The following is an 18,272-nucleotide window of genomic DNA, read 5'->3' on the forward strand; positions in this document are numbered from 1 at the left end:
GATGAGAGTTCCGTCATCGAGATACCATGCATTGAGATCAAGAGTGCACTGCGATGCTATTTTACACACTAGTGGATGTAGTACCAAAGAGAGTAATAGAGGCCCAAGGGGGTCTCCTTGTTGCACGCCTTGTGCAGATGACAGGGTAAACTCGTTGTAGTATAGCTTGGCGGGGCGTGCGTAACAGAATTCCACCCATTTAGAGATACCATGGCATTTTTCTCTTACTTCGTTGATTATGGAAGTCCTACTGACTATGTTAAAAGCATTCGTAAAGTCTACAAGTAAAATAGACAGGTTGTCTTGGGTACCTTTCAGTTCAAGGAGACGATTTGCAGAATGTACGATGCCTTCCCCACCGTAAGGAATTCCGACACCATACTGATGTTTACCCAGATAGGCTGTCATTTCTTTTAGCACGGCTGTAGCAGCAAGTTTGGAACTGAGACGAAGCCATATGGTTCCCACAGCAATCGGACGAATGCCACCATCAGGCTTTAGTAATGGCGTTAATGGTGCGCTGGAGATGTATTCTCCAAGTGCAGGTGGGAAGTTGCCGGTAAGCCACAGATTTACCACGCCTGTGATGGAAGCAAGGAGTTCATCCGACACAGCCGCTGCTGCTCCGCTAGTTGTATCTAATAGGTGTTGGGCACGAAGGCCGTCACGACCACAGGACGTACCTTTCAGAAAGGTTTTCATAGCTTTCAGCACATATTGGGAATCAACTGAGATTGCAGCAGCAGCAGGGGCCTCAGATGGTATAGTTGGTGGTCTAACATGAGGGTGTTTCTGTTGCAAAGCATGTAGCGTGTCAGCATTGGCAGGGGCAACTCCATTGGAAGATATAATGTGAATAGCGTCAGTGTAATGACCAAAGCTTAGTTTCTTATGGAAGGCTTCAACATTGGTCTTGTGTTTCTTCTTTCGCAAAGATTGTTTACGCTGCCGCTGTGCAGATTGGTTCTGTTGAGCCACTTCAAGTAAATGCTGGATAATATCTAAACATCCGTTAGGATGACTCCATTGGATCAGGGACTGATTAATTGTTGCTATTTGGCGCTTCTTTCGTGTGCCTGATCTCACCTCATTCGCGTTGTTGGGTACAAATAGGTTTACTGTACAGATAGGGAGTAACAATAATTGCACCCAAAGAGATAAGTCTCCAGGCTTGGAAATCACTTTGTCTAGCGCAATTTTTAGGGTTCTGGAGAAGTTCAATCTGCAAGGAGGCGGGATACTGGCTGTTGTAGTGAAGTTTTTCTGATAAACCAAATCGAGCAGTTCAAATGTCAATCCAATGAGTGCATCCGACATTGATGTAGGTTATGTAGATCCATCAACATTGGAAGGAATGTCTGAGACTGGTTTATCAATGCCATGAATCAAAAAGTCTGCCATTCTCCCATTGAAGGGTCCTGTTAGGATACTACCATTATGGGGTCGACAAGGACGTTTCCATGATTGTATTTTCGTACAATCCCCACATAACCACATCTGCAAGTGTTGTAAAAGTCTTTCCCACAAATTGTAAACACCCACATTAGTGCATATCCTTTCTTTGTAGATTTTCAGCCTCTCATTAGATGGCCAGTGATGGCCACGAATGTGACGAAGAATTGAGGTTTTTGCATAACCTCTGTCATTGTATCCATCTTGACAGTCATCAAATTTTTTGAAAGAACAGTGTACTAACCTGTCATCCGCTGGTTCAGCAACATCTTAATTTTCTGATTGTGGTTGATCTTGGGAAGACGATGTGGTCCTGGTATTAGGCATTGCAGAAATTTGAGTAACTGCAATAACCGTTCGAGGAATTCGAAACGATCAGCAGACAATCCCACAAGTGGTATCAATCTGTAGAGGAGAAGATGGGGGATCGAACTGTGTAAAGGGTGAAGAGGTTTCAGGTCGCTAGGGTAAAAGAGGATGAAAAAGAATTCTAGGGTTTCTTTTGTACTCGGGAATTTATTCTATGTAGTGTATTTCATTCCATCTGCCTCCCTTCTCCCCCTCTTTTGTGAGGGTGTAATTAAGGATATGCTAATTCCATCCCTTATTTTAACAGGGTTGCTGGGTAGGAACTTGTGATAAAGCGTATTGACCCTCTCTGCCCTTCCCCTTTTTTATAGCGGGGGTAGGGGCGGGATATGTATGTTAAATACGACTACTCCCCACTTGTTTTTCTCAATGGGGGTTGGGTGGGCGAGGTGTATGTTAAACGCGCCTAGTCCCTCCTTGTTTCTCTCAACAGAGAACTGGGAGGACCGGGTGTATGTGGAACGCGCCTACTCCCCCTTTCTTTTTCTCAACAGGTAACTGAGAGGGAGGAATGTATGTTAGACGCGGCTATACTCCCCCCTTTGTTTTTCTCAACAGGTAACTGGGAGGGAAGGGTGTATGTGGAACGCGCCTACTACCCCTTTTGTTTTTTCTCAACAGGGAACTGGGAGGACGGGATGTATTTGGAACACGCCTACTTCCACCCTTTCTCAACAGGGAATTCGGAGGACGGGATGTATGTTAGACGCGCCTACTCCTCCCTTTGTGTTTCTCAATAGGGAACTGGGAGGGAGGGATGTGTGTGAAACGCGGCTACCCCCCTCCCCCTTTGTTTTTCTCAACAGGGAACTGGGAGGGCGGGGTGTATGTGGAACGCGCCTACTCCCTCCTTTGTTTTTCTCAACATGGAACTGGGAGGGAGGGATGTGGCAGGCCTCAAAGAGGTGTAAAAATTATCCCCGGCAGCGGCGCCAAAAACTTGGTGGGCCCGGGAACGTGTATAAAATTAAAGCGCAATGAAACGCGGGGGCCTACAGTAATACCGCAAGTGCACGGTCGTCAGTTGTAGCTCGTGCAAGTACGGGTCGATCCACAGAGATTGGGAGTGTTTTGTAGTGTTTAGCTATTTGGGCTCTAAATTGCTATTGGTTAACTTATGAAGCCTTTTTGGGTTTTGGGCTTAGGGGGTTTGTTTTGGTCTTCTGGTGAGCTCAAGTTGTGCTCTGGGCTTTTGGGCTCAATGGGATTGAGCTAACAGTGGACTGTGGGCTTTTGATTAGACCTGGGCTTTGGTTTGTAAAGGGCCAATGGTTAAAAACCCAGGCTTTGGACTTATGGGCTTCTGGCTTAGTAGCAAAAGAGGAGTGTAAACAGTGGCTCTAGGCCAAATTGGAAGCAAACCAGAGAACAAAAGAATGGCAAAAACATCAAAGATTAAACAGACTAAAAACTAAACAGCAAAAGAAAGACAGTGAGAAAAATGGTGGAAAACAGTGTGTGAAAATGTGAAGAAAAACAGTGATACTAGAGCTAAATAATGGCTGTGAGCCAAAGGCAAGAGTGTGAAGACAATACAGTTATAAGATAAAACAATGATGAGAACCTAGGCATACACTAGAGTGGGAAGAGAACCAGTTTGCTCACAGTCACTAGTGAGCACTAGTTTCTCCCCACTACTCAATCAACACAATGCTTCAAAGGTTTTAACTTATCATTCCATTACTCAACAGTGAACAACAACTAACAGTGAACTAAAGAGGGATAAAATACTAACATTAACAATGAACCTAGAGAATTAACAGTCACACTAACACAATACTAACAGTGACACTTAAACATGATACTAAAAATTAAACTAAATATGTATAATGTATCAAACAGGAAACAAAAATTTATCAAAACAGGGAACAAAAATTAACAAGGAACAAACATTAACAAAACAAGAATCATTGCTAAACAGGAAACAAAAATTGAGGTAAAAAAAATTAAAATTTAAAACACAACAGGGAATTAAAATTTAACACTAACAGGAAATTAAAATTAAAACACAAATTGCAATAAAAAGTGACAGAATTTAACAGAACTTGAAATTAAAATTGCCCTAAATTGAAATTTAATTGAAATTTAAGAACTGAAATTAAAACTAAGGTATCCCATATTAGGGGGTATCTCGGCTAACCCAAGCACAACTATTACAACACACCCACAGCCATTTATATACCCACAACACATTAGGGTTATCACCCATTTTCCCAAAATGCCACAATATAGCAGTACAATTAGGTTTACTGCTTATCTAATGTCATGGGTCTAATTTGAGCCCATTCCCCTACTCTAATTCTCTCCTGGTACGGTTCCAACATGAATTAGGGTTTCTAGAAAAAATCCCCAAATTACAGAGAATTAGGAATTGAAATTGAACTCACCTAACATGTGATTTGACGAGTCTGCTTTCGACCCATTCTTCTCCTCAGTCTCCTGCCCCAATCCCATGCTTCAATTACGTATTTCTAACTCGTCCTATTTTATTGATTTCTTCCCTAGGTTTTTAGAGAGAAATTAGGGGAGAAATCTATACAATAGGAGGCTAGAACAAAGGGGGTAATGATGGTGGAGGATAGGTGTGATGATGGTGGAGGTGTGGTGGTGAAGCGGCAGTGGCAGAGGTGGTGTTCTGGTGGTGGTGTACGGTGGTTCTGCTGTAAGAAGATGGTGGAGAGGGTATGGTTCGATGGTTTGGGAGAGAAGGGGGGTGTGTCTGGTTAGGTGGGTGGTGCTCGGTCACTAGGGTGTAAGGCAGGTGTATCTAGTTTTGATGTTCTGTGACTCTGAGCTGCGAGATGCGAAGATGGTTGGTAGATCGGACGGTGATGCGGAGGCAAGCGATGAGCGACCGTTGGATTATATGATACAACAAAATCAACGATGCCAGATGGAGTTAGGTGTTGTAGTGTTAGGCGGAGATATCAAACTTTGATGCACAGCAAGGGAGCGACCGTTGGATTCAACTACCATCTAATCTGAAGGCTTGGAATTTCAGCGCTGTGGTGCTCGGCAGAGACATCAGATTTTGATGATCTATGAAGGAGCGACCATCGGATGCTTCTGAGAACTGATCTGATGGCTGAGAACGGAGGCGCTTTTGTGTGTAGAAAATGAGGTTGTGCGCACCATTCTTCGCGGTTTCCTTGCGTAATTTCTCCCGGCTTTTCACTACTTTTCTGCTCTTTTCGCTCCGCGACTCATCCGAACTTTATTTATTACCTAAAAATGCAAAATTAATTAATAAAAATATTTATTCTTGAAAACAATGAAAATACAGAATATGGGATAAAATGTAGAATTAATGCACAAAAGATGAGTTAAATGCCAACAAAAAGGGATAAATATATACAATATTTGGCACTCATCAAGATGTATGTGGAACGCACCTACTCCCCCCTTTGTTTTTCTCAACAGGGAACTGAGAGGACGGGATGTATGTTAGACACGACTACTTCCCCCTTTGTTTTTCTCAACAGAGAGCTGGGAGGACGGGATGTATGTGGAATGCGCCTACTTCCCCCTTTGTTTTTCTCAACAGGGAATTGGGAGGGTGGGGTGTATATGGAACGCACCTACTCTCCCCTTTGTTTTTCTCTTGGTTAGCCGGGTGCTCCTGTGTCTTTGTTAGTTTGCGTACCCGATCGGGTGCCATTGGAGTTCCCGCAGCCTTTAACAAATTTGTCAGTCAGTCGGGCGCTATTGATGTCCCTGCAACTCTTAGTAAATTTGTCAGCCGATTGGGCGCCATTGGCATTCCCGCGGCCTTTTTTCAGTCAATCGGGCGCCATTGGCATTCCCGCAACCTTTTGTCAGTCGATCAGGCGCCATTGGCATTCCTGCAACCTTTAATAAATTTATCAGCCGATCGGGCGCCATTGGCATTCCCGCGGCTTTTTGTCAGTCGATCGGGCGCCATTGGCATTCCCACAACCTTTTGTCAGTCGATCAGGTGCCCTTGGCATTCCTGCAACCTTTAGTAAATTTGTCAGCCGATCGGGCGCCATTGGAATTCCCACAACCTTTTGTCAGTCGATTAGGCGCCATTGGCATTCCTGCAACCTTTAGTAAATTTGTCAGCCGATCGGGAGCCATTGGCATTCCTGCGACCTTTAATAAATTTGTCAGTCAATCGAGCGCTATTGACGTCCCTGCAACTCTTAGTAAATTTATCAGCCGATTGGGCGTCATTGGCATTCCCGCGGCCTTTTGTCAGTCAATTGGGCGCCATTGGCATTCTCGCAACCTTTTGTCAGTCGATCAAGCGCCATTGGCATTCCTGCAACCTTTAGTAAATTTGTCAGCCGATCAGGCGCCATTGGCATTCCCGCGGCCTTTTGTCGGTCGATCGGGTGCCATTGGCATTCCCGCAACCTTTTGTCAGTCGATCAGGCGCCCTTAGCATTCCTGCAACCTTTAGTAAACTTGTCAGCCGATCGGGCGCCATTGGCATTCCCGCGGCCTTTCTTCAGTCGATCGGGCGCCATTGGAATTCCCGCAACCTTTTGTGATTCGATCAGGCGTCATTGGCATTCCTGCAACCTTTAGTATATTTTCCAGCCGATCGGGCGCCATTGGCATTCCCGCGGCCTTTTGTCAGTCGATCGGGCGCCATTGGCATTCCCGCAACCTTTTGTCAGTTGATCAGGCGCCATTAGAAATCCTACAACCTTTAGTAAATTTGTCAGCCGATCGGGCGCCATTGGCATTCCCGCTGCCTTTTGTCAATTGATCGGGTGTCATTGGCGTCCCCACGATCTTTGTTAGACGTTGCGAATCATATATCAAAATCGTCTTTTATTCGAAACGAGTTTTACATTGATCTGTTTATGCATAGAACTTCTTTAGTCATTTACCATTGATGGGTGACTTGAGCTTTGTGCCATTCATGCGTCTGAGCTTGTAATACCCGCTTTCTGCTACCTTCCTTACTTTGAAGGGTCCTTCGCAGTTCGCGAAAAATTTCCCCGCACTAGCATTTCTTTGCACGTGTGGAGCAATCTTAAGGACCAAATCGTCTACCTTGAATCTTCTTTCCTTTACGTTCTGATTATAATAGTTCGATGTGTGCTTCCTGTATGCCTCAGCGAACCGTTCCGCTCGAGCTCTCCTCTCTTCTATTGTGTCTAAATGGGAAAAGCGGCTTACTTCGTCTGGTGTCGTATGACTAGCCATTTCTACTCTCGCAGATGGAATCGCAATCTGCGCCGGTAAAATTGCGTGTTCCTCATAGACCAGAGAATATGGCGACGCCCGGGTGGAACTCCGTTTCGAGATTCTGTATTCCCATACAGCGAGCGGGAGCTTCTCGTGCCACTCTATATGGTGGTCCTCCACTGTCCTGCTCAAGATCCGGATGCGCGTCTTGTTTCTCGCTTCGGCTTTCCCGTTCCCTTTCGGATAGTAGGGGGTCGACGTGTGAAGCCTCACATTATATTTGCGTAGCAAATCTATTACGTCCTTGTTTACGAATGACTTTGCATTATCCTCCCTGATAATCATGGGCGCGCCAAATCTGCAAATAATGTATTCCCTGATAAATGCTGCAACGGTTGCCTCGGCGTAGTCTTTGAGAGGTATCACCTCGACCCATTTCGTGGTGTACTCGGTGGCGGTTATTATGTACTTGTGGCGCTTTGAGGACATCGGGTTGATCTGCCCTATAATGTCTAAATCCCAACTGTGGAACAACCATGGTGTTACCACGCTATGCAGCAGGGTGTGAGGTGTTCTGATTAGGTCTCCATGTGTTTGGCAGTTGAGGCATCTTCTCACATGTTCCGCGGTATCACTTTCCATAGTGGGCCAGTAAAACCCGCCTTCATAGAGCTATAGAAATAACTTCCGCATTCCTTGATGTTCTGCATTGTAAGACCGAGTCATTACCTCAGCGACTTCCTCGTCCGATAAGCACCTTAGCATAGCGTTACTATAGCTTCTACGGTAGAGAATCCCCTCATGCATGAAAAACCGTGCCGCTTTCTTTTGGATTTTTAGAGCCGCCTGCCTGTCACTGGGTAATTTGCCATTTTGGATGAAATCCATGTATGGTTGTCTCCAATCTACCCCGTCAACTGTGCAGATTTCGGAGGGTTGTGGTGGGGCTTGACAATCAGCGCAACCGCCTTGGAGGGCCGCTGCTTGCGCTGACATACTAGGCTAGTGTTCCCCTATACTCTGAAGCTTTTTGTATAGGTGGACTGCTGCAGTTTGCCCACATGTTGTCGCATGTAGTTCCTGGAGTAATTTTTCCACTTCTCTCTTATTTACACACCTGGCGAGGGCTCCCCCTGTTGATCGGTAGTAAAGAGCTCCTTGGATCAGTACGAATTATTTCAGAGTTCGGGTAGGTATTACACGATCCTCCTCCGTTTTGGTCAGATCGTCGATGTAAGTCCTCCTCCAATCGTCCGCCTCCTCGAAGGCCATATCTTCTTTCCAGGTGTTGGGCAGCTCCTTCCTCTTAACCGTTACCGTACCCTCTTCCTTATCATTCAACTGCATCTTGCTAGCTAGTGTCGCCAGGGTATCTACGTGTTTATTCTTTACTCTGCATGTATGATCTAGGGCCGACCCTGTCTGACTTATCAGTTTTTGAGCCTCTGCTCGATGCATAGCTAAATGTGGCTCCTTGACGTGGAAATTCCCCTTGACTTGGTTAGTTACCAACCTCAAGTCACCTTTTATTTCGACGCCTCCCAAACCAAGCTCCTTTGCCATCCTGAGCCCTAGGATAAAAGCTTCATATTCGGCTACATTATTACTACAAGGAAAGTTCAACTTGAACGAATATGAGATCAATTCTCCTTTTGGTGCTCCGAATACTACTCCCGCTCCACCAACAGTATCATATGAAGATTCATCGAAAAACATGGTCCAAGGCTTGTTAATATCAGCGGCGGCTGCCTCTCCCGACACCCAGTCATGAATCTCGTCATCTCCTTCTCCAAGAAACATAGCCATTAGGTCAGCGATGGCTTTCCCTCGTACTCCTTTAGGTCGCTCATAGTCGATTTCGAATTTTGATAGCTGCAACAGCCATCGGGCCTTTCTCCCAGTTAGGACGGGCTTAGAGGCGAGGTAGGCTATGGGGTTTTCCGCGTCCACAACGATCGTCTTATGTGTCGGAGGTACGGCCTTAATTTTTGTGTTGCGTAGATGATGGCTATTCATGCTTGTTCTACTCGAGGGTATCTCAATTCCGCGTCTCTTAAAACCCAACTCACGTAGTAGATGGGTGATAATTCATTTCCTCCCATATCTTGTGCCAGGACCGCCCCTATGGCTGAGCTTATGAACGCCGTGTATAAGTAAAGAGGCACTCCTTTTATTGGTGGTTTGAGAACTTGGGGGCTGACGAGGCACTGCTTTAGTTTTTCAAACGCGACCTGTTGAGTTTCCTCCCATTTGAAGACGGTCCCTTTCCTGAGTAGGGGAAAGAACGCCGACATTATCTGAGCCAAACCAGGCACGAAGCGTCGTATATACGATATTCGTCCTATAAACGCCTGGAGCTCTTTGGCATTAGTCGGTGGTGTCATGGTCATGATCGCCTCGACCTTGCTTGGATCCACCCGAATCCCTGCATCGGTTATAACGAGTCATTTGTTTTCAGAGTTACGGGCAAGCTTTATTGTGGAGAAGATGTAACGACTATGGAGCAAACTACGTTTTGCTGTGTCCTGGTTTGTTTGGAAGGAGAGGAATATTTTGTGCTCGATCCGAGAGTTCTTCTGAAGACCATTGTTTTGATTAAGCAGCGCAGCAATCTATTGCTCTTTGATACTGTTCAGATTTTGACCGACTGGAAGATGATCATCTGTCCCTGGACTTTGTACTTTTGATTAACTCCTTTTTTTTTGTAAAATAACCTCTTTTAATTTGTTCAAAAACGGTGGTGCTATTCACAGCTCTAAAACACCACTCTACTCACAGCTCAACAACATCTAAGCCCTACATCTTTCAAATGATGAACCCTTTTACTTAATAGTGGGTCCTGATTGAATATACCTGAACCACTACTCTTGTGACACCTAGCATTGAGTGGTGAATAGAGCTCTAAGTGGAGAGCTGAATATCATTTTCCGTTCAAAAAGGAAAAAAGAAAAAAAAAAGTGTTTCTTCTTTGCATGTTGCAGCTCAACAACATCTAAGCCCTACATCTTTCAAATGATGAACCCTTTTACTTAATAGTGGGTCCTGATTGAATATCCCTGAACCACTACTCTTGTGACACCTAGCATTGAGTGGTGAATAGAGCTCTAAGTGGAGAGCTGAATATCATTTTCCGTTCAAAAAGGAAAAAAGAAAAAAAAAAGTGTTTCTTCTTTGCATGTTGTGTTAGAGAAAAAAAAGTGCGTCTGCCGGGAGTCGAACCCGGGTCTATTGCTTGGAAGGCAATTATCCTAACCGTTGGACTACAAACGCTTCTTTGTGAAATGCTGGGACAAAGGCAACCAGGTAGGCGTAGAGTTTGTTCTGCGAAGGGGAAGTTACCACGGTAGTGTCCGGTATGGAACTGTGAACAATATTGAGATAAATTTCAGGTTACCTTCTTCGGTGGTGTTCCAGGTTTTGACTTCTAATTACCGAACCCAAATTTCATTTTCTTGTTGAAGAATCTGGAATGCACAAGTCAAAAATCTGCATCACAGCACCAGCATTGTGGTCGAACTCCCCACAATAATTTGGAGCAGAGAATATGGATAATCGGTCGGCAAAGAAATCATATCCATTTTCCACAACCTACAAAACAATCATAAATGAGATTAAAAAACTCAGCACTGAACTAACTGAGACACACTGTGAATAAGGTAATAACTTGGTTCTTACTGCAGTAAATGCTAAAAGAGGTAGTTTTACCGGGTGAGCTCGGCAAAATCAGTTTCAGGTCATGGTTTTTCAAGAAATTCAGTTAGAAGAGATATATCCCTTATCTGATGAACTATCTTCAAGTGAGGAGACGATCCACCGTGCATACAGAAAATCGATCTGTTAATAAACATTTAAAGAAAATCTCATCGTACTAAATGATACGTTTGAATAATCTAGGTGCAGGTGGGCAGGTGATTATCCGAAGACATTAACATTTAAAAATCTAGCTTCGCTACATCCATATATGCTTGCGACCGCGAACAAGCAATCCCATGGCAGCACTTAAGCTATGAATCTATGACCCTAGATATAGCAGCACTAAGAAATTATTACCTTCTCTATAGACTCACATGGTACCAGCTCACATGCACAAACACGCTACTAAGCAAAAAGCAGCCTAAATTCAACAAAGGTGTATTGCTCGGGTTCTTTATGTTATTGTATTCTCTAATGAACCCCAAGCCATTCTACCCATCCCTGCATGACTAAGAACAAGAACTACCCCCAAACAAATGCACCATCCTGCTGGCACCGGATCCCTGTTGTTTTTGCTTTGGCAGTTCTGTTACACCTCCTACTCGCCTATGTTGTGTTAGGTGCGCCTATTCTCCCATGATTTTTTTTTTTAGAAAACAGCATCCTTGTACACTTCTTGGCGCCTAGGGCTGGCGTATTATTGCCTATTTGTTAAAATGACGACCTAAAATTATTTGGTTTAGTTCTTGGCATTGATGCAAGTGGAGAACTTGAAGATGATCTTACAAGAGAACCAAGGGGATGCTAAACCTAAAAAACAAGAGAAACATACGGGTACTTAGGATAAAAAAAAAAGGAGGCAAATGGGGTTATCGTTTAAGGTACGAGAACGGAGAAGAGGAAGACCATTGAAATGGCAGCACACAGACCAGCAAATTTTGTCTTTTTAATTAGTCAACTATTATTTGCTTCCCTCACCTTTTCAACTGATTGATGCTGGGACTAGCGAACGAGGAAATGAAAAGCCTCTCTCACTACTACTGGCTACTGCTATTTGATATTAGTTAGCAAATTTTGTCTTTTTAATATGATATTAACGTTCCAGGCAGATTGTAACCATTCTTTTGGAAAACTAAAAAGAAACATGAACTCCAGAGATCCGTGTGACTGTTTTCTTTGGTTATGTTTAGCTTGCAATTCAGATTTTAAAACATTGCTAACTAAGTCAGATTCGAACATTCCAAGAGGGAAAAGACCATATTACCTTTTATTTACTGACGAAAGCCCAAACCCTACCACTTCATCTCCTACATGTATAAAGCGGTAGGTTATCGATCAACCAACACCAACAACACTATGGAGAAGCTTCTGCACACAGTTATCTTGTTGAACATACTTGGTCGGTTACCAATCGAGACAGCTTTATTGGCTGCTGTACCATATTAATATAATTAACAAGCAGCGCAGAGATTATACGATCATGGCCTACGACTTGGAAGATGAGAAGCTCGAGTTTATCAATTTTTCACATTTTGAAGGTTTAAGATACGGTCATTTCCCGAAGTTTCTGGGAGGGAGTAATTTATATTTGATGAGCACTAGGCTCGACGATCAACCTTATTGCACTTATATATATTTGGGTATACAAGAGGGAAACTCCCAACACCACTGAGAAAGATAACTACAACGACCGGAATTCGTTGCATCGGATCAAGGAGTACAGTATAGAGTGGGAAGAGCCGTTCTGGAAAGATCTGCTGTTCTCAGAGGGCCTTAGCAGTTAGAAGGAACGATGAACTTATATTGTGTTGTTTTAGGACTCTCTATTCTTATGACCTTAAAACTTCGACAATGAACAAATTTTTCGATGGTCATGCTATGGGCGCTGCAACATGATAGACATGCAAACAGTATTAACACGCAACCATGAATTATGCATGCAAAAAAGTACCTTAATACGAAGTTAACACTTAACAAAGCTTAGTTTCACCTGCCAATAGAACCTACTAGCAATTTGGGTTCGCATTCCAAAACTTCCATGTAACATTAACATCTAACTATTATTAAGGTTTGTTTGAATATTTCTAAGCCAAACATGGAAGATTTGCCGCAACAGATGAGAAAATGGATTATTATACTACAGGTTCATAATTCATTCCATGAGCGGAACTCCATTACAACTTACCACAGGTGCGCATGCTGATCGCAGGATACTCACGGCTCCATTTATCCGCCGTCTATCATCCTTAAAAACGAAAAACTGTTTTATCTTCTATGTTACTGAAAATATCCAAAAATATGGTAGTCCAAAAATGCGTCACTGAAAAGGATGAACTAATATGGTTGTCATTTCATATCCGTCGTTGCGTAAGGAAAGCTATTACTCAACCTTAATCATATATTTCAAGAATTAAAGGGTCTATAACAAGGGTTGGCTAGCCATATCTGGTAACGCCCAAGAATGTCACTAGATAAAATGTCGCTTTCTCTAAAATATGAATTCAGAAGAGAAATTATTTAGACCAAAATCTCCATAAGCGTCGCGTAAGCATAATATCTCGATGATTAATTACTGAAGTATATATTTAATCATTTTGATCGGTAAATACATTGCATCTCTCTCTTTTATGCATGGAATCATACTGGGTCATTAATCACTGTATATTCAGTTCCATCAAAAAAAAAAATCACTGTATATTCCATAGAATTTAATATTCTGTTAATTGGTTCAATAACCTTCAAAAAAAAATTTTACAGTATCAAATGCTTCAAGAATTCTAAAAATGGGAACATGCATGTATTTGGGTGTCTATGGTTGTCGGCCCAGCCATTGATCCTGGTCGATGAAAGATATGTCAGTGTAATAATTCCACTGCTCCGCCGAAAGATTCTTCTCCGACGTCACTGCATCACTACGTATGTCGGCTCCTGACCCAGTATTATTTGCTTCCGCATACACAATTCCTGTTCTGTAAATTACAAACAAAAACAAATCAAATCATATCAAAGAATATTTTTAAAATGACAAAATCCTAAAATTAATCCGATACATTATATTTTTACTCTCTACCCTAATATAGCAAGAAAAATTTATTCAGTACTTACACGCCTAGGCCCATATTATCCCATCTTTCACTCGTAATGTTGACTAGGCCATCACTAGAAAAGTTCATGTTTGTGAAAAGGACAGTCGAAAAAATTGTCAAAGCTCTTCCGAGCAAGGTCGGCGGATTTTGTACACCATTTAGTTTTCCAGACTTGAAAACAAAGCCTGTCGTTTGTTCCTCATTGTCCCTCTCTTGTGCCGTTATAACACTTTTGACGACATTAACTGGATCGGGATATGGTTGTACCAATATTTCGCAATCCTTAATTTGTCAAATTAATCAAAAGAAATAAAGGAATATTATTAAGAGAGACATACACCCAATAAAGAGTAAGCGGTACGTTTGATTGACATAAATCGGTAGTAAAAATTCCTTGTATCCGGCTACCTACCTCATAGATGGACTGTCCGTTGCCAAATATGAAATCCATAGCCCCTTCAATATGGCAGTTCCGAAAATAATGGCGGCCAGATTGGTCAGCAAGTGTATCTTGAACTCCAATGAAACTACAGTCATAAAATGAAGATTTATCTCCTATTATGGCTGCTGCCACAGCCTTAGCTATCGGCAACCCTTGTACCTCCAAATTATACGTGTTCTGTTTTATCACAAATTTGTGCAATATTATGTAATTCGTCTGATCAGATTCACCCCATGCATAATAAACCCTAGTACACAATAAATGCACACTATATTATATCAGGCACGAATTAATCGAGCGTGTATACCTTAAAGGTTATATTTTTTGCCACAAAATTCTCAGCATTGGAAGTGAAACCAGCAGTATAGAAGGGATCGTCCATAGTTCCCTCGTTCCATTCAATGGAAGTGTTATATCTGTCATATCCTTGAAGCACAATGCAGGGTTTGTCACTTGTAATGTTCACCTTTTCCCTATTTTTTTCATGAACATGACATACATAAGAACTATAAGAAGCACGAAAGTGTTTTTATTTTAAGTTATCAAAGCAATATCGAATACGAGAGAGGTTCCACTAAAGTTATTAAAATCATACTTGTAAGTTCCAGGATTAAGCTGGATAATGATCCATTGAGAATTCCCCGGTGGGATTGAATCAACAGCTTCTTGAATCTTCATATAGTTTCCTTGGCCATATCCATCAACAACAATGGTATTTACCTGGAAGCCACAGTCAGCATTTTTTTGACCTTTAACAGCTCTAGAGTCGACACCGAAGCAGTAACAAGCGAAAATAAACGCCAAAACTAATGGAAGTTGTACTGTTTCTCGATAAAACAAAACCATCTTTTAGGACAAGAACTATAAGGAGACGAAGATAATAGTATAAGCAAGAGGGATCGAGATGAAGTGAAGGCCAAAATCAAAATCTAATGAATCGCGTATGTATTTATCTATCTATCTATCTATATTACCAGAAGGTTCATGCATCTGTATCATATTTAATGTACGAGATGTTGGTGATCATTTCTACAATAAATACGAAATTTGAATGAATCATTTCTGAAAATATTGACGAAGACTAAAATTGGACTTAACTAATTAGATTGCGAAAGATAATTAACTAATTGAATGAATCACATTTAAATGCCCATCAGTGACCAGATCGCAGAATTAATATTCATTGGTATTAACTTTTTATTTTATTTTTTTGGCAGCACGTACGTAAATTCAACACAAAATTGGTTAAAAAGACCAAAACCAATAATTCATGGGTGAAAAGGACACTTAGATTTTGATACTGTTTAAATGGACAAAAATGTAAAAATAGCCAGGATGTAAACAGTTTCATCCTACCAATTTTCAAATATTTTTTCTTATTTTTTAATTCACACGGGATGCATCCAGTTTCATCCTACCTATTTTTTAAGTTTAAGCGAGGATGAATCCAGTTTCATCCTTGCTAAAATTTTTTTATCTATTTCACCCATACTAATTTTTACTCGTCTATTGGAACCATGTTTTAAAAATATTTGGACAAACGACCCATTTTCCATAAATTCAAAATCATTTTACGGCTGACGTAACATACGGTGATTTTGAAGTACTGTACTGATAAAAATATGTTTAGAGTTTGTATTCGTATGGTATCTCCACGTGCTTTCAAAGCTGCTGGCAGCAAAAGAGCAACAAAAGGTTTTTGTGGGATCAAATTGCTAAAATAAAATTAAGTTGTTTGCCTCTTTCCAAAAAAAACAAAAAAAAAGAGAAGAAAAAACGGAAAATGGGTCATTTGTCCAATTATTTGTAAATTACGGTTCAAATGGACGGGTAAAAAATAATTTGGGTGAAATAGCCAAAAAAAGAATAGCAAGGATGAAACTAGCTTAAATTTAAATAATAGCAAGTATGAAACTGGATATATCATGTTTAAATTAAAAATAAGAAAAAATATTTGAAAATAGGCACGATGAAATTGGTTACATCCTACCTATTTTTATATTTTTGGCCATTTAAACAGTATCAAAATCTAACTGTGCATTTCACCCAGAAATTGTTGATTTTGGTCTTTTTAACCAATTTTGTGAAGAACAAAACTAATTTGCCTGTTCTCCAATTATTAATTTTTGGCCCACGATTGTCTACTTTCTTCAAAAACAAAATTCAGTGGACGCAGAAGCATTTTAAAGAGTGATGATTAAGCCCGGGGATAAATAAACTTTCGCAAGTTGGTCTCATCTTTAATTTTTTGTTTCTATCAAGTTAACCATCTCGTTACTCTTGTATTCCTCTTACCAATTCCTTAATGTTTACTAAATCTTCCGAAGGTATTAATGGTAACATTATTAAGGAATAATTACTCTTGTATTTCTCTTAGTGAAGAAGATAATCATTTTAAATGGTCGAAGTTCATTCCGGTTTACACCATCATTCATCACTACTACATCTATAAAAACTGTATGTCTTTGCGGTTCAGGATTCTTTCTCTTCGCGATGTACTTGCAATGGGTGTCGTCATTTGTATTTGGGTTTTGATTATCTTGTATTTTGGTGTTTTTTATAATCTTGTAAGCAATCATGTAATCATCATTTTGGTTTGAATGAATTGAAATGTGATTTCCACCAAAAAAAAAAAAGTACCAGAGCCAAGCAGAGAGATTAAGCGAAAACAAAATTGTAGAGATAAAGAGAGAGTTTTCCTTGTAATAGCCTTTGGGGTAAAAGCTAGGGTTTCGTGATAGACACATTTTTATGTCTGAATTGTTATCATTTTTCTGTATATTATGGTATTTTATGTGTGTAGATATTTTTGGGAAAGAAACATTTTTGGAAAAATAAGCTCGAAAAATTAATAAAGGCACTTGAGGACAAGTGCTAAAGGGAACCCCCATTTTGGATATGGGCACTACATTGCTAAAGACACTGCAAATCGGGTTAAGGGCATACCATCTTCTTCACAATTTAAAAATTTTTGCGGGAAATTTTATGCTGAAACAGGGATGTTCTCTGGCAGAGACTTGGGTTAAGCTGTTACACTAAAACATAATATGTATGGGTTTTAGAATCGAAGAAAAAGGAAGTTTATACGGATTAGAAGAAAACAAGAAAAGAAAATATTATCTGGTTGTTTTGTGCTATAATTGGAGAATTGGCGCGTGTCTGAAGCATGTTTAACGTCATTTGCGACGTGATCATCTCAACGGGCTGGAGTAATCTACCTGGAGAAAACAACTTGTAGAAAAATAGAGAGAATTTTGTCTCCGTAAATGAAAGAAAGTTAAAGAGAATTATTGTCAGTTTAACTCAAGAGATTCTTTGGGTATGTGGGTATATAAAGAGATTACTAGAGTCAGAGAAGAGACTTGGAGTGATTGGGGAGAGTTTAGAACGAAACAGAGAGAAGAAATAAAGTTGCAGAGGAAAGTTTTTGCTGATGAAGAAGAACACGAAGAACAACAACAACAAACCGTTGCAAACAATCGTTAAAAAACTGTCACTTATTCTTAAGTTTTAAGCTTGTCTTCCAGCGACAGTACTTAGTCATTCTTCGTAACTACGATTTTGCAACGCTTAAAAACGTTGAAATTCCCAGTTTTACTTAATTTTCTCTATTTCTCATCTTTGTAAACACTTTGAGGCATGAAATATTATTTTGAGAAAGTGTTCATCGTGAGGAGCTAAACCCATTGGTGAGGAAATGGAGGAAGCCAATTTTCCAATAATTATGTGGTAATATCTATTTAAATAAATTTCCATAGTTCTTTTTATATTGTGAAAATGCGGGGGTCTAACAACCACACCCAACAATTCGTTTGGCAATCTGAGAGGACTTACTCCAATACATTTTCTAGAGAATCAACTAGACAGTCAGACTCAATCTAGAATAAATTATATCAAAGAACATAATATATCTAACTCTTAATTCAATCCGCAATCAGCAAATAAGAATCTGCGAGCCTGATTGAATGTAAGAGGAGTTACTTGAGCGTACCAAAGACCAATATTCAACTGTCAATCAATGTAAATCAACAACCAAAGGTTGGATATTCTAATTGATTGATCTTAATGCA

The 18,272-nt window shown here is 40.9% G+C and overlaps 2 protein-coding genes and 1 non-coding gene across 3 annotated transcripts; all 3 read right to left on the bottom strand.

The window, feature by feature from the left end:
- Window positions 1-8,154: 8,154 nt before the first annotated feature.
- On the bottom strand, window positions 8,155-8,997 carry LOC113341437. Its single transcript, XM_026586312.1, has one exon. The coding sequence runs from the start codon at window positions 8,995-8,997 to the stop codon at window positions 8,155-8,157; it is 843 nt and encodes a 280-aa protein (XP_026442097.1).
- A 1,182-nt stretch (window positions 8,998-10,179) lies between these two features.
- On the bottom strand, window positions 10,180-10,251 carry TRNAG-UCC. The gene has a single exon. It is a non-coding gene; the product is annotated as a tRNA-Gly (tRNA).
- Window positions 10,252-13,452: 3,201 nt separating this feature from the next.
- On the bottom strand, window positions 13,453-15,107 carry LOC113341318 (probable pectinesterase 15). The gene is made up of 5 exons (XM_026586235.1): window positions 14,798-15,107; window positions 14,510-14,675; window positions 14,173-14,379; window positions 13,780-14,042; window positions 13,453-13,643 (listed from the first exon to the last, which is right to left on the bottom strand). Exons 1-5 carry the CDS (start codon window positions 15,046-15,048, stop codon window positions 13,484-13,486), a joined length of 1,047 nt encoding a protein of 348 aa, XP_026442020.1. The 5' UTR covers window positions 15,049-15,107; the 3' UTR covers window positions 13,453-13,483.
- Window positions 15,108-18,272: the final 3,165 nt, after the last annotated feature.

Source organism: Papaver somniferum, unplaced genomic scaffold, assembly GCF_003573695.1.
Source record: "Papaver somniferum cultivar HN1 unplaced genomic scaffold, ASM357369v1 unplaced-scaffold_29, whole genome shotgun sequence".
Classification (NCBI taxonomy): domain Eukaryota; kingdom Viridiplantae; phylum Streptophyta; class Magnoliopsida; order Ranunculales; family Papaveraceae; genus Papaver; species Papaver somniferum.

Coding starts and splice junctions, on each gene's coding strand:
- LOC113341318 (XM_026586235.1), bottom strand. CDS start 15,048: ATGGTTTTGTTTTATCGAGAAACAGTACAACTTCCATTAGTTTTGGCG. Junction 14,380..14,509: donor CAAAAAATATAACCTTTAAG/GTATACACGCTC, acceptor GTGATAAAACAG/AACACGTATAATTTGGAGGT. Junction 13,644..13,779: donor GATAATATGGGCCTAGGCGT/GTAAGTACTGAA, acceptor TGTAATTTACAG/AACAGGAATTGTGTATGCGG.
- LOC113341437 (XM_026586312.1), bottom strand. CDS start 8,997: ATGAATAGCCATCATCTACGCAACACAAAAATTAAGGCCGTACCTCCG.